This window comes from Panicum hallii, chromosome 5, assembly GCF_002211085.1.
Source record: "Panicum hallii strain FIL2 chromosome 5, PHallii_v3.1, whole genome shotgun sequence".
In the NCBI taxonomy this organism is placed as follows: domain Eukaryota; kingdom Viridiplantae; phylum Streptophyta; class Magnoliopsida; order Poales; family Poaceae; genus Panicum; species Panicum hallii.
Window position 1 is genome coordinate 2,475,582 of NC_038046.1, and position 15,964 is coordinate 2,491,545.

Below are 15,964 nucleotides of genomic sequence, written 5' to 3' on the forward strand. Positions count from 1 at the left end.
AGCAACGCGGGGCTAGCTAGCTCTCTCGACTTTTTCCCCCCCTCTGTACGTGAACAGTACACATACTAAACCATGTGTTTAAAACTCTGCTGCTCCGAGCCCTTTTCCCTTTACGATGACACGATCATGCATGCTCTTTTGAGCGGCCGTGTTTGTGTACATGAATGGATATTATAGTACTGCGTGTTTTTCTTTTGATAAGTTAGTACCGCATGCATGATTGCATGATGATGCTTTCCAGTGCTCTCACGTCGTCGAAACCTAGCTAATAACTAATTGCTCATGTGCTCGATCTAGAAGCAGTGTCGTCGTTCATTGTGCTCTTCTTCTGGTTTGATGTAAGCATGACACAAGAGAAGGCCAAACATTTTCTTCCTATGATGTTCTTTCTTTCTTTTTTTTCTCCGGCGAGCTTTATTCTTGCCGTTGCGATGTATGCACGGCACCGCGCACGATTTGGATGAGCTTTGTGTGAGTGGGGTACAGATCGGACGTGCGCCACTAGGGAGGGAACCCGGTGCAGTAACGAGTGGCTAGTGTTTGGGCTAGGGCGCGAACCGTGCCCATCTATCGTGGACGCTGCAGCAGCAATCTCGCCGGGCGAAGCCGATCGAGGCTGGAACAGCACGAACCCCTTGGCCCTTGCACGTACACCAGGTCACCAGGTCCCGTGATCCCGGGGGTGAGCCCGCGGCCGGGGGCCCCTGCGGATGAGAGACGAGGGGTGGAGATAGGCAGGGCGCGCCGCGCGGGAGTCCCGTGCGCGTACGCGTGCGTGACCAGCAGCAGCGTATGGACGCGCGGGGAGCCCGGCGGATGGGGTTCGAGCCGAGCCAGTGGCGCACGGCGCCTTATCCGCTGGCGCAATCCCGGCGCGGCCTCCGGGTTGGCCGCGGCTCATCGCCACGGCGGCATCCACACCCGCCCGGCCGGGCTCGCTAGCCGGCTAGCCCTCCACGTTCGCCCGCCTGGGCCGCACCTTCTTCTGGCGTCGCCGACTTGCCCGGTCGAGCGGATCGAGATCCTCAGGTGCTAGAGCGGCGCGGCGTTTCCGACCAGTCGCGGCGTCTCGGGGGTTTCGTGTGCCGATGGTGAGACGAAACGGGAACGGAAGAAAAAGAAAAGCGGGCGAAACGCCGGCCTGGAATGAAACCAAAAAATATCGTGGCGCCTTGGCCGTGGTTTGTTTAATTTCTACGGTCCGGTTCGATGTCTCTGATGTGAGCCGGTGGAGAACATTCGTGGCCGGGGACAGCAACGGGTAGTTATGGGTCAAGCTGTGGGTTCTGTCGAGCCAGCGTGACCGAAAGGGCGGAAAAAGAAAGTAGCGGCCACGGTTACATCCTTCGTATTAGTGGCTAATCCTATGTGTTTGGTTTAAGTGGGTTTACTTTACCTATTTAAAAGTTCCTTATATTTTTTCTACCACAAGGACCGATGAACGTACCATGTATTTTCTTCTTCCTCCTCCTGTAAACACTTGTGCGTAGCCATCGATCAAGAGAGTAGACGACGTAGAGTTTCGCCAACATTTTTCACACGGAAATCTTCCCAAGCATTCTCAGTCGTAACCCAAAACCGTCGTACTCTCTCCCCATCTCGTCAGTCTGCCTCCGAAGGAGACCAGCACTCTGCATTGCTAAGCTACAAAGTTTTGAATAGATGCTGACTATGAATTAGACCGACGTCCCCACTCCGTAGATCGGCGAAAGATACTCGCAAGAAGCACCCGGGTCGATACAGACCCTCCTCTAGTCTCGATCGTTTGGATTGGCTGCAGCCCTTGTCCACACGGAGCGCTACCCTCGCCGTCTTCTTGAAAGAATTTGGCGGTTCCCCCTCCCTGCACCATACGGATCGCATGCGGACATGCAGCTCACATTGCCAGCGCATGCAGGCAGCCAGGTGTGCCCGGAAAAGATAATGGAGCGGCCGGAGCCACTCCCCCGCGACTACTCCACCTCCGTGTCACACCCGCCGCTGACCGTGCCCGCTGCGGCTGCGCATGGGAATCAACCCTGCTCTCGTGAAGGCCGTGGCCCATGGCGCCACCCCGCCGCCCCGCGACGATGCTCTCTCCTTGGCCGTAGCGGCGGAGCGGATGGATGGGGGTCGACGAGTGAGCGAGTGAATGCGGGGGACGGGGACGGACGGACATGGCAACGGGTGGGGGGCAATAAAGAAGGCTAGCGGGTCAGGGTCAGAGGGCGGCAGCCACGCCGGGGAGGGACCCGAGGCGCGACACATGGAGCGCACCGCATCAGCATCGCGCCATGCGCCGCCCGCCGCGCCGGTTCCGGTCTGGTCGACCCACCCACCCGAGACCAGACGAGGAGGCCCGACCCAACCCAACCACCCGCGACCCAACCACGCGCCACCGCCGGCCGGCCGGCCGAGCTGAGCTCACTCGCTCAGCCAGGGCAGGGGGCCGGCCGGCCGGCCAGCCGGCCGGGAGCTCCCGCCAACGCCCACCTGCCTCACCGATGCGGAGAAAAGGAGGCTCCCCTTGTCCTGTTCCACGCGCGGCCGCATGTGCCTCCGCGCCGGGCATCGACGACTCGGCAGCGCCCCTCACGTGAGGCGGCTGATAAACTAGCCAGTGCGATTCCCCATCGGGGAAATGTGTGATACAGACACACAGTACTGCCCGATCCGCGGCTTTGCTTCTGCCGGAACGCATGTACACTGCACGATGGCAAGCTCTTTTTTTAAGACAAAAAAGAAATCACAGATGCACGGAGTCATTTGGATACATATCTTATAAAAGAAAAATAAAGAGAGAAAAGAGAGAGGGATAATCACCGAACTCAGGGCCTGTTCGTTTCCCAGCATCTAAACTTTAGACCCATCACATCAAAGAGAATCTTACTATTTAGAAATATTAAATAAAATCTGTTTATAAATTTTTTTTCACAGCTGTGTGCTAATTCGCGAGACAAATTTAATGAGCCTAATTAATCCATAATTTGCCACAGTGATGCTACAGTAATTATTCGCTAATCGTGGACTAATATACCTCATTAGATTCGTCTCGCGAATTAGCACTAGGGTTCTGCAATTAATTTTGTAATTAAACTTTATTTAATACTTCTAAATGACAAGATTCTCTTTGATGTGACCCCTCTAAACTTTAGGTACCCGGAAACGAACACACACTCAGTGGGCAAGCGTTTACTCCACGCAGATTACTCTTCTTCATCTGAAGATAAGCAGGCAGCAGGACAGCACCATTCATCAGCAACTGCTACGAGTGGAACGAGCATACAGTACCGTCAGGGTACTCTGTACTGTACGAGTGCCATTATACCATACTCCCCCCTACTCTGACTGTACTCTACTCCGGACGCCTCAACTCTCAATGAAAATTTAGAAGGAAAAAAAATGCAAAAAGGAGACTGTTACGGCCGTGACGTACAGTGCGTAAAAGCAAACGCCTCCTACTGGAATCATCAGTAAAGAAGAGGAAACTCCCATCGCACCGTCCTTGTTTTCGCAGGCTTTCTTTCAGAAAAGCTGGCTGTAAAAAGGAGGCAGCCAATAGCATTGATGCGTTTCGTTCAAGAGCTGGGCGCGCATCGAGAGAGTTACCATGCGGTCAGCTCAGGCCCGGCCCTGCGAATACTGGCAGGGCACAATTAAAGCGGTAAAAAAAATTGAAGCAACCTCCGAAAGACTCCTCTCCTGACAGCCCGGGCCCACGCCGGCACACGGTACGGCCGAAACGCTCTCCTTCTATATAAAAGCCCATCCGCTTGCTCGCCCTTTTCCGCACAAGCACCGCAACGCCCTCCCCTGACGTCTCGCCCTCGCACCCCCCGGAAGCCGTTTCACCCGCTTCCCCCGCCTGCGCGCGCTCCCCACGTCTCCGGCGGCGGCGACGACGACCCGCGGGGTGGGAGGGAGAGAGAGATGAGGACTAGGAGTGGTTCCCTGTATTCCAACAACGGAGGCGAGGTCTCCGTGGGGCAGAAGAGGAAGAGGACGGCGTCGCCGATGGGGCACTCGGCGGTTGCCGGCGAGTGCGCCGGCGGGGGGCGGAGGAAGAGGCTCGCGGGAGGGCCGGACTACCTGGACGTGCTCCCCGACGACCTCGTCCTCTCTATCCTGTCCAAGCTCGCCGCCTCCGCCTCGGCGCCCTCCGACCTGCTCTCCGTGCACCTCACGTACGTCTCCTTGGCTCCTCCTCCTCGTCACCAATCCGCTCGGAAGCCTCTCGTGTTTCTTCGGATTGCAAGCGCTCCCTCTCCCCTCGTGCGTTCCAGTATTTGAAATGCGCGGGGGAGTGGGGTTGTCTTGCAGTTTACGGAAACATTGAGGCGCGGGGGTCATGGGGATAAAGATGGGAGGCGAAAGGATTGGCCACTGATCTCTCTCGCGTTTTCAGGTGCAAGAGGCTCAACGAGCTCGGCGGGCATGACATGGTGTTCGCCAAGGCCTCGGCGGCGTCGCTGGCCGTGAAGGCGGCGGCGTGGTCCGAGCCCGCGCAGAGATTCCTCAAGCGCTGCGCCGACGCCGGCAACCTCGAGGCCTGCTACATTCTCGGCATGGTACGACATGCTCCACAACCCTAATAAGATGGCTAGTAGCGGAGTCGATCGTGTTGATTCTGCTGCTCAACGGCTCCACTCAAGCACGCGTGATGGGCATGAGAGCTGACGACGAGCGTGCTTGCTTCTGCCTGCAGATTCGATTCTACTGCCTCGGGAGCCGGAGCAGCGGCGCGGCGCTGCTGGCGAGGGCGGCGGTCGGCGGTCACGCCGCGGCGCTCTACTCGCTGGCGGTCATCCAGTTCAACGGCAGCGGCGGCGCCAAGTCGGACCGCGACCTCCGCGCGGGCGCGGCGCTGTGCGCGCGCGCGGCCGCGCTGGGCCACGTCGACGCGCTCCGCGAGCTCGGGCACTGCCTCCAGGATGGCTACGGCGTGCGGCGCGACCCCGCCGAGGGCCGCCGCCTCCTGGTGGCCGCCAACGCCCGCGAGCTCACCCTCGCGCTCGCCGCGGCCGCCGCCTCGCGCCACCCCTTCGCCGCGGCGCTCCCGCTCGGCGCCGCGGCGGCCGCGGGCGCCGGCGGGTGCCCGCTCCTCTCGGACTTCGGGTGGAGCCTCCCCGAGGCGGAGCCCCACGCGGCGAACCAGTTCATGGTCGACTGGTGGGCCTCCCGCGGCGCCCAGGCGGCGGCCGCGAAGAAGCCCGGCACGGGCGGCGACAGCGACGGCGACGGCGCGGAGCTTCGGCTGTGCTCCCACGTCCGGTGCGGTCGGCGCGAGACCCGGCGGCACGAGTTTCGGCGGTGCTCCGTCTGCGGCGCCGCCAACTACTGCTCCCGCGCGTGCCAGGCGCTGGAGTGGAAGCGCGCCCACAAGGCGCAGTGCGTGCCCATGGACCGGTGGCTCCTCGCCGCCGCGAACGCCGGCGAGGCGGCCCCGCAGTGACGACGCCTCCGCGGCGGCGCACCTGCCCCCAACGGCTGACATGACGTAGCAGTACTACTACTAGCCCCCCCCCCCCCCTCCGGAGGCGCACGGCTCCGTCCGCAGCCGTGCGCCCGGTCCACCGTAGACCCGGCGTTGCGAAGGAAGGAAAGGCGCAGCAGATGGAAATGCGCTTCGGCTTTTTTTTTCTTGGTTCTCCTTTTCACCCGTTGAGAATTGAGATGAGATTTCTACTGGCCTGTTTGGGTGTCGCCTTGTCAGCTGTACGTATTCTACTAGGGAAGAGCAGCCGAGGGATACCCGTGCCCGTTCCCTCTACTTTTTGAGCTCTTGTTTTGTCTCGGTTAAGTTACAGCTAGAATTTCAATCCCTTTTTTTTTCTAATCGAGTTTGGGAGTTGAGGTGTTTCCCCTCTGGATTTTGTCGCCTTGTGTCTTGGAGTTTTGGAAGGACGCTGTGGAGGTACGGCCAAGAGGCAGCTCGGCTGCTTCGAGTTTAACCTTAATCTGGGGTGATTAGCAGCGGCCATCGGTTGGGTTGCGTGCCTGTGTCTGCGTGCGTGGTCGCTGCATCTTTTATTTTCGTCTCGGGGCCTGGGAGGTTTGGAGCTTTCTCTCTGGCTGCTCATGTTGTTGGGAGAGGCGAGGCGGCGCCAAGGTGGTGGTGGTGGTGGTAGCCATGTAGGAGTAGAGTACTAGGGGACTGCGGAAAGGGCCGTGAATTTAGTGGTACTGCACTGCTGGTGTTTTTGTACTACCCCCTAGGCTATGGAAAAGACGCGCCACGGTGATGACTGATGAGTGCCTGGCCGCCTGCCTTTACCGCTCCCAATACGCCATACCTGCGGCACGATTTGTAGGAAAGATACGTCCTACTGGCTGTGCTACTCGTCTACTCCTACTCCTACATGTCTACTACTGGTACATGGGATGTGCTAGTGGGCAGTGGCTACATTTTTAATTTGCAAAGGTTTTCCGGTAGTTTACTAGTAGATTTTTAATAATAAAAAACTACTTTATAAAACACCCACGAGCAAATGAAGTCCGAGTTGGGTTGCGCTTGGAAGCACGGAACTCATGCGAAACCTACCGGTGCTGTACTGTATCCAACCATGACCTGCAAAACAGCAGAAGGCGGCTACATTGGCTTCCTGTCCCCACTATCAGTAAACAGTATTTGGTATGGACACCCACTTGCAAACCAACAAAAAAGAAAGGAAAAGAGGGCAGGCAACGACAGGTGCGCTAGTGGTAGCACAAAACTTGGAGGCTCTGAGTTCTACCGCACCACGCAGGCTCTCGCGTGGAGAACGAAAAGAAGAACGCCGGAAAGGCGCGTCCCTGCAGCGGAAGCAAACGCCTCGCCCCGCCCGAAACGCCGCGGCGCCCCCCGCCCTCTCGGCCGGCGGCACGGTGGTCTGGTGATCTGGTCTTCCACCCCGCGACGTGGCACCCTCGCGGCCGTGCCGAGCTGCTCCTTGTACACGCGGGCGAACCCAGCCGCGTCAGGGCAGCACGGGGGCGGACTCGGCACGGCGCAGCCGCAAGGCAACAACGGAGGCGTCACCGGACTGCGAAAGCCGCCGCGGCGCGGCGCGCGGCGCCAATGAGGAGGCGGTGCGGGCGTGCCCGCGCGCGCGCGCTCTCGTCGCGTCGCGGGCTAGAATTTTCTCGCCCGGGCCGGCATGATCTGACGGGATCCAAACCTAGCCGATCCCATCTCGCTAGACCCTTGTCCCGGATGGGATGATGCCAGCGACGGCGGGAGCGTCGCCGCCCCTGTGCCCTGGCCGCCGCCGCCCGGCGCGCACAGTTCGTTCTCTCGGTCACGGGGATCGGATCGCTCCGACGGAGATCTGGCACAGGGTTGTGGACTTCGGCGTGCAAAGGGAGCCCGGGATCGTGCGCGCGAATTGGGATCGGAACATCGGTGGTTGCACGGCGAGAGAGGAATCGAATATCGATCGGGTCGACCCTCTGGTTGTTTTCGTGGGGCCTAGCGCGACAGTTGTGGCATTCTTAGGTGCGGAGAGAGGAAGTGTGTGAATCGTGCTTTCGTGCATGATCTCGGCATGAATTTTACTTCCTCCACTTGACAACCTCCGCATTTTCTTTCCCCAATTCACCGCCTTGGTCCAAAAACAGGTTAAAAAGTTGCTGGAGATTTTTGTTGCATGAAAAATAGCTGCTGTTCGTGCCATTTAACATGGACGCTTACATTTGTGCACGCTTTTAATGATTCATTACCAATGCCCATGCAATTTGCATTCCTTACAAGAAATTTGCGCCCATGCATGGGGAGAAATAAAACAATTTCCCCGCTGGTCAAGCACTCAAGCTAGACGATGGCGATCGCTGATACCTCAGGCGCAGTTGACGCAAGTTTTTTTCTTCTTCTCTTTTTTTAAGTCCATCATGATAGATGCGGCTTCGAGTCATGAGCCCCTCAAGGGACAGACTAAATTAACACCCGATGGCGCCATGATCTTGCTCCGGTGGTCAATGCCTGGCAAGGGACAGCATCTCTCGAGGGGCGTGTGTGCCGGGCGCCATGTAGCTTTGCGGTGATTGACCTTCGCGTTTAATTAACCTTTTGCTCTTTTGTCACATGAACTGCCGCCGGCTCTTCTTGTTTTTTTCTTTCTTTCTTTCCCCCTTGGGTCTTTGGAAGACCCTTGAGCTGTTGACGCACGAGGAATCTTGTATGTAAATGAAGTGTACCGTGTGCGGGAGAGTTGTTGATGCACACGTACCGTGCTTGATGCAACTGCAGCAGGTCCATGTTCATTATGCAAATTCGTCCTCGTCGTTGTATTTTTTTTTGAAAAAAAAGAAGTGTAGTAATATCATTTTCGAAGGTTGTGAGGTGTATTAAATTCCGAGAGTTCCTATTCCTTGTAAGCAATGCAAATGAGATCATGGCCGGCGCATTATTCTTCTTCGTCCCGGCTTCCATCACGCCATGTCAATGGTTTTTCGCAATAGCGGAAGGTCCGGAGCCCTCCATGATGCGCCATATGCAGGGGAGCAGCTTGCGGACAGCGGGCAAATCATTCTGCACAGCACGCTGAGACATTTGACCAAGGGGCTTTCGTGTAGGTAGGGTCGCTGCCACTTGCAAAGTTGGAAACAGATGGTACTGTACTGCCACCAGAACAGGTTTGGGCTTAAACTCAACTGCAAAACTGAAGCAAAATGGCAAAGAAAAAAAATTATATTCGCATAATAGGTCTGCCTGTTCTTTCCCTTTCTCATTTCAAACAGTGAATAAACTACTGCTAATCTGTAGTAGTTTGATCGTCTTGTTGCCATGCAATTTGAAACGTTGACAAAGCCGAAAAGGATGAGGCCAAGAACAAGCAGCTGTACATGCAGGAACGCACAGCACCGGAATAAAGCTGAAAAAGAAGCTATGCACCTTGCGAAAATGCCAGTGCCCACTCGCTCCCCTTTATTTCTTCCTTCTCTTTCTCTCCTTCCCTTTCTCTCTGCTCGATAGGAGATGCCTGCTGGAGCTCCGGCGCGTCCGCAGCATGCAGGTACCATCTGGTTGATCTCTGACTGGTCTGCACCGATCGATCTGCCACGCTGCAGTTGGATCCGGAGGAATCCAATGCGTGCGGTGCGGTGTCGGCAGCTATGCAATACTGGTCGCTCGTCGTAGCAGTAGCAGCAGCAGCAGCAGGAGGAGGATTAGCAGGAGTAGATGAGCCGATGCCATCGCCCGACATGCCACTCGCATCAGTGTGATCCGTGGAGTTCATTTGCTGTGCCTGCTTGTGCTCGGATGGATCCATGGACTGCTGGATCGGCAGGGCTCGCATCTTTTTTTTCTCCTTCGTCGAGTGACAGCGAATGGTGCCAAAGATTCATCAACGAATTGGGATCGGACTCTTGACCTTTTCTTGAGCAATCCGCTGACCCTGTGATTCTGACGGTACACGTATCCGATGAGGTGGTGTTTTTAGCATTACGCCGTAGCAGCTGAGTGGCCCCTAGATTAGTTAGATTCAGAGGACGGCGTAGCAGTGTACACGGCAGAGCGACAGTGAGAGCGATCCGGGAATGAGTTTTCTTTGTCATGGAGCAACCATGAGGGGAGCATTGAATGAAGAAGGCATTGAATAGCGGTCAAAAACACTGCGCCGCGACCCGGTGGCGTGTCCGGCAGCGCCATGATATTTACTGCGATCTCCGTCTCTCTTAGAAAAGCCAGCCGGTTTTCTAGATCTTGCAGATCTAAACCTAGTCACATCAGGCACATTTCTCTCTTGATGCTCGCTCACACGTCAGCCGCATCGTTGGGCGACCCAGGACACTCTCTTGTATCACGCGCGCGGCAAAATCATCACGAAAAACTTCAAAGAAAGCACCATCAGGATGGATGTACGGTAGTGCTAGGGATTCTGCTCCATCTCTGATGGAAATGGCCACCCCGAGAGTCCGTCTCCGATTGGACGGGTGCCCCGGCAAGCGGGGTTAACGAAAAGCACACGAAAACAACACGGTTGCACACGAGTAATGACACGAGAAAGGGCACCATCTAGTCTAGTCCTCGTGCACTTGCCGTAAAAATAAGATTTGCTCGTGCGCTCGGAGGGGACATCAGGGGTTCGCAAGAAAGCAGCAGAGAAGGAAACTGAAAGGGAAGACGTGCAAGCACACATGTGTCTGGCGCTCTCTCTCTCTCTCTCTCTCTCTCTCTCTCTCTCTCCAAGCGAAGCTGCACGAGAGGCGCGAGAGACGCGTTGGTGACTTTGATCATGGCCCGCGCCTGCTTTTTTTCACTGTGAAAACCTGCCTGGCTTTGCCTTTTGGCAAGTGCAATCGCCCTTGGTAATTGCCTTTGCGTCGCGGTCAAGTCGAGTCCTGACTTCCCCAACCCCGGTCAAAAAGAACACGGTAATGATGGATGTTAGGGTCTCCTAGCTAGAGTGGTAGGGTTCCCACGTTCCAAATGGGGCATGCGCTGATGATAGGTTTTTGTTTAGAGATCCGGAAGTGTTAATGTTGTGCACTGGATTCTGCAGTAGGGGCATTGCCTGAGAAAAGGACCACCCTAAGCTAAGATGATACATGACCATGCATCTCCTTGGTACGAGGAATGGATCAAACAAGAATACAAAGATGGTCCTAGTTCTTATCCTCTCATTTCTTTGAAGATTATTTCTGAACATTTATATTTTGTTCTCTTGGTACTAATGTAAAAAAATTAAAAAGGCAGAGATAAAAAAGTGATAAATATAACAAATATAAAAGGCAGGAGAGGTATGTATGGGTAAAGGGACAGATGGTAGTGGGAGCAGTACAAGGAATCCAAGGCCTGTAAAGAGGCCAGGAAAGCGCGCGCACACATGCCCACCATCGGATCCGCGCTATCTGCTCACATTCCCTCTTTCCCACCACCACTGCCCCCTTTGGTCCAAACAAAACCGGAAAATCTTTTGTCAAAAGGGAGAAAAAACGGGTAAAAAGGGGGGGGAAGAAGCTTGGGAAAGAGGTGAAAGGATCGAATGGGTTTTCCCCATCCCCCTTTCAAAAAATTAAAGTCATTTTCGGATTCGATTCCAGCCAGCATCATCACACTACGGGCGGCGGGGCAAAAGTTACAAGAAAAAAGCAGTAAAAAAGCTAGGAATGTAGCGTCACAAAGGAAAATATTCTTGGGTCGAGATAAGGCCAGGAAAGCTGCTGCACCATGGAGTCTTCTTTATCCGGATTTCAAGCCCACTACCAGCAGCGGCCTAGGGCGTTCTCCGCTCTCCGGAGTGGAGTCGTGACGGCGGCACACCACCAGCAGCGGCGGCGGCGGATGATGGTGGTGGTGCGGCTGCTTGGCCCTCCTCCGGTCGTCGCACGTGCAGGCGTGTGGATCAAGCCGCTAGGCTAAGCTAATAAGCTGCTTTCGCAAGTCACAAGGCACTGCCGCAAGTGGCCAGCCACATTCTTAAGAAAAGGAGGACCACTGGCTCGCTCGTCGCGAACCAACTTCTCCTGCATCCAGTGTGAATTATGGGGGGGCAGAGATCCATGGCAGCCGTGTGTTGACGAAGGCATGACCAAATTGCAGACGACAAAGATTTATAGTTGTATATATATAAAGGAAATCCTTACCAGAAGAAAATCTAGCGTTGCAGGGAGACAACTTGGGTTGCATTAGGGATGCAAGTTTCTGGTCACTGGGTCGACACAAAACTCATTTGTTGGAGGTGATCCGAGTTCTAAAGAAGAGAAGAAAAAAAAGATACAAATGAGCTAATAAGGTGGTCAAAGGCAACACAGTACTGAGCCACGTCCCACCCCCACCCAGTTCTCATGGAACGTTCTCGGTCCTCAGCTGAAAGGGAACAGATCGTCCTCCCCTGAACATGGGTGCAGTGCAGACGGATCCACCACCTCACGAAAGGGAGATGCATGAGGCCCCCTAGCAACGCAAGAGCAAGCGTGCTGTCAAAGCCACAACAGGACTCGGAAAAAGGTGTGGACTGTTCGGAGCGAGCTCAGACCATCAGCAAGCAGGACGGCGTACGATACGAGGACCACTACTCAGTACTCGCTCACTTGGCAGCTCAGCTGCTTCGCTTCGCTAGACCTACCTAACAGCGAGCGAGAAAGGGCGCAGGGAGCTAAGCTAGCTAGCATTCGAACTGCTGGAACAGGCGTGTACTAATCCAAAGGGGACGCAATGAAATGGGCTAAGCCTGGAGGGGATGATTGGATTAGCTAGTCCTTGCCTTGATGAAAGCAATGCAAAGGGAGGGCATGCGGATGGAGTTTAATGCAAATCTCGTGGGGTGTACGGGTACATGCATGGCTTTATGATGGGCGGCAGAGCAGAGGGGGAGCCGGAGAGTGTACCTCGCTCTGTACCTGGCTGCTGCTCACATAGCTTTTATATGATACGTTTGGGTGCACAGGCACAGTGCAGGTACAGGAGGGCACTGATGGGCCTTGGCACATTTATGCAACAAGGGAAACATTTTCAGAGCGTAAACAAGTTACTACCGCTCGGTGAAAACTTACAAAGGGATCAACAGTTTAGCTCTGGTGTCAGCATTTGATAGACTACTTGCATTGCATGATGCGAACTACTATCCACTAATGTAGATCATGGTCATGTGCAATGCCATGCCTCTCTTTGTTCTTCTTTTTTTTTGCAAAGGAAATGGGACAGGGTGCTAAACCTAACTCCGGAAATCAGGCACGCAATCAGCAACAAACACCGACCTAATCCATGTGCAACGCAAGCATGGCATGGCCTCCCAATGAGGCAGTAACTTACCATGGCAGGCAAGGCAGCGGCAGTACCAGGCCCTAGTCTCTGACTGTACTCTTAGGATAGGTGAGTACTCCACTAATCCCCCGGCGCTGCTGCTGGGCTGCCTACCCAACCCAACCCACATCAATTGCCTCTCCTCTGCTCAGTTATTAGTAGTTGGCGCCCTAGACCAAAAGGCTGCAGCGCCTTTAACCGCGCCACATGACCACTACGACCTAGCATGAAGCAGCAGCAGCAGCTGCTCCTACCTCACCGGCCAGCGTTGCGTTTGGTTTGGTTGCTTCAGGTTCAGGCAGCCACATCCTTGTGTTGTGGTTGTGGCTCATCTGATCTGATCAGAGCCGACCACCACACCGCATGAATGCGTGGGGTCTCGGGGGCACGGCACGGCACGACATGATCGATCGATCGCCTCGAACCCCAGGGCACCTCGCTCGCTAGCTGAGGTGGATTAGAGCGCACGAAACCGGAGCAGATTAGCTGCTGCCTAATTCTGACGTTTTCTGCCTGAAACACTTCCTACCGGAGCCTGTGATCTAGGCTCTGGTTGGTGTCATCAACTGCTCTTCCATGGTGGACAAAAAAAAATTGCTGGCAAGTACCTGTTTTTTCAAGGAAAAGTAATGGGCGCATATGTTCTATTTTTTAAGGGAAAACAATCCGCACAGTATCTTTACCTGGAGGGATGTGTTGTCATGCAGAACCGCAAACAGGTAGGGGCGTGTGTTCTTTACGACTTTTTCGACTCTTTCCTTCTTGGTATGAAATGAACCTAGGGTGTGCCTTAACAGTCAACCTGATTTGACATTACATAGACTTGAGCTGCCTTTAACTTGAAATGCAGCCATTTCCAAACAAGGCCGACAAGACCAGCGAGCAACAAAAAGCTCATAACAAAACCACAAACCAGACAACTAGAGGACTAACCAAGTGGTTTAAGGCACCCCTTTTTTCACCCTCTTCCAATCAAGCGTGTATATCATATGCAAGTACTACTGAAAAGCTAGCAAAAGTTGCCACGAATTATTTTCTTTCTGGCGCAGCCAGGTACCGGAATTAAAACAAAAGGGCCTGATCTAGTGATCTCTGCATGCATGGCTCATGCATGTGAGGCAGGAGGACACGCATCAAGTCCAAAAGTGGCGCCGAGGGTTGGTTGGGTTTTTGTACCACCTAACAAGTGTAGTGTGTAGTGACTGGTGAGCGAGCGAGTCCTCTAGGGCAAAGGTTTCAGGGCCCCAGCCGGCAACCGAGCTGAAGAGAGGAGCGCCCAAGTCAAGAGCATGAGCATCTGCACGTTGCTGTCCAATTAATCAGCTTCCTTGCTATCTCAGCCAGCGCAGCCGGCTGGCCGGGGAAAAGAAGAGCACAAGTGAAGGAAAGGGGCAGCCCCATGCAATGAAATGCTGCTGCTGCTGCCCGGGCCACCACCAGCATGCCCGGCTAAGTGCTTACTTGCAAGTGCAGAGAAGGGGAAAAACAAGGGGAATTGATCGTGCACGACCGTCCAAAAGGTGTGGTCTCACATGCGTGATTGCAGTTGCAGAGCGCCATGCACTGATGGATGGATTGGAGATTGGATGGACGGCTTCAGAGCTTCCTTGGCATCTCGTGGAAATGATGGCGGCTCACATGCGTCGCAACTGTCATTTGTGGCTAGATCCACAGTTAACACCACTGTTTGCCTGGGGGCCAGGACAGATGGATGCGGAGCGGGGAGCAGCCGTGGCCGGCGTTGCGTGGTGTCGCCCAGATCACAAGGGAAAGCCACTGTTTGCTGGATTTGATCGGTGCAGGACGACACACACACACACACAGCTGCATGATGCCATGTAAGCATCTTCTCCTGCTACATGTTTAGTGTGATAGTGTCACATTGATCGGCTCTCAGCAGCAGCTGCTGCAGCAGCACCTTCTCTGTCATCTCCGTGTATGTGCCTGACTGCCTGTGGCATGCGTTGCGAGATGCTTGGTATGCTATTGCTACAGGGGTTCTGGCTGTGGGTGCAGTGCATGCACCATGGTTGTTGTCGCTGGCCACCATCATGTTTGAATCGGGGGCTCATGCGGGTACAGCGGCGGGGGTCTCCGTCGTCTACACCACCTCAGCTCAGCTGTCCGGTGGCCGCTTGCTGCTGCTGCAAACTAGCCTGTCTCCCGTAGGTATAGGAGCGCTGCTGTTCCAGCTCGCCGGCGACCTGATTATTGACTACTCGCCGGCCGGGTCAACACGAGAGGAAATCGGAGTGCCGCCGGATGGCTCCGGGAAAAACGGGACCCGGCACCGGCAGCAGCAGCCACGCCGCGCCAATGGCGACCGAGATCTGAAGCGTAAATGTCTGACGCATGTCCGAGCCTGACGTCGGGCACAAGGAACACCCCCCCCCCTCCTCCTGTCCTGCACGAATTGATCCCCGTCGATCGAATTGATCCTCACGTGAGACGACGAGAGGCCAGCCAGCCCAGCCAGGTGAGTCGATCGAATCAACGCGGCGTGCAGCGCACTCATCCATGGTGCATGGATCCGACACGGAGCGGTGATGAGGCATGGCCCCATGCGCGCCATGGTCCGGCCGGCACTGCTGCTGCCGGCGCCGCTCCTCCCTCCCCGCCCGCAATCAGCAAGCGTGAGGAGGAAGCGTTCCTCCGCCCCGTCCGTCCGTGGATCGATCCCTACCACCACCCCGAGCCGCGACATGGATCCTTCTTGAAGGCGCGCGCGGGCGCCCTCGTCCTCGCGGTCGGCTGGCGGCGGCCCAGCGACGCGATCATCGGCCGTGAGTGATGGCCGAGGGGACGTGGGTTAGGTCCTAGGAGACCGGCCGGCCGGTACCTGCAGTTACGGCACCAACCCGTCTCATCACCGGCGCGCGACGCCCCGGCGGGTCCGGAGCTTTTCGTGATCTGCCAGGAACGCCTGCCTGGGTTTAGGTGCACGTAGGTGACGGGAGGATGCGATGCTAACATGGAGCAGTCACGGCCGGCCTGCCGCTCGGGGTCGGGGGGCCAGCGACGGGGACGGGACGGAGCCCCCCGCCCACCCACGCGGCGGCGACGAGGAAAAATGCGCCGCGGGGCATGTGCGCGGCGCCCCCTACCGGGAGACCTGCCGCGTCAACAGCTGGGTGACTGATGGCTGGGGAGACCGGATGGATGCACACTAGATCGTGGCACCGTTCCTCCCGGTCTTGGTCAGCTGTGGCAATAAAGGCTGGCTACTGCTTGGTCCGCGTCCCATGTCAGAGAGTCTGTTTG

The 15,964-nt window shown here is 55.9% G+C and overlaps 1 protein-coding gene across 1 annotated transcript; it reads left to right on the top strand.

Moving 5' to 3' along the window:
- The first annotated feature begins 3,756 nt into the window (after window positions 1-3,756).
- On the top strand, window positions 3,757-5,936 carry LOC112895617 (F-box protein At1g67340). Its single transcript, XM_025963591.1, has 3 exons — window positions 3,757-4,163; window positions 4,385-4,547; window positions 4,685-5,936. Exons 1-3 carry the CDS (start codon window positions 3,910-3,912, stop codon window positions 5,429-5,431), a joined length of 1,164 nt encoding a protein of 387 aa, XP_025819376.1. The 5' UTR covers window positions 3,757-3,909; the 3' UTR covers window positions 5,432-5,936.
- The last annotated feature ends 10,028 nt before the right edge of the window (window positions 5,937-15,964 follow it).

Excerpts from the sequence above, each read along its gene's own strand:
- LOC112895617 (XM_025963591.1), top strand. The coding sequence starts at position 3,910 with ATGAGGACTAGGAGTGGTTCCCTGTATTCCAACAACGGAGGCGAGGTC. Across the intron at positions 4,164-4,384 it reads CTGCTCTCCGTGCACCTCAC|GTGCAAGAGGCTCAACGAGC; the intron begins GTACGTCTCCTT and ends TCGCGTTTTCAG. Across the intron at positions 4,548-4,684 it reads CCTGCTACATTCTCGGCATG|ATTCGATTCTACTGCCTCGG; the intron begins GTACGACATGCT and ends TTCTGCCTGCAG.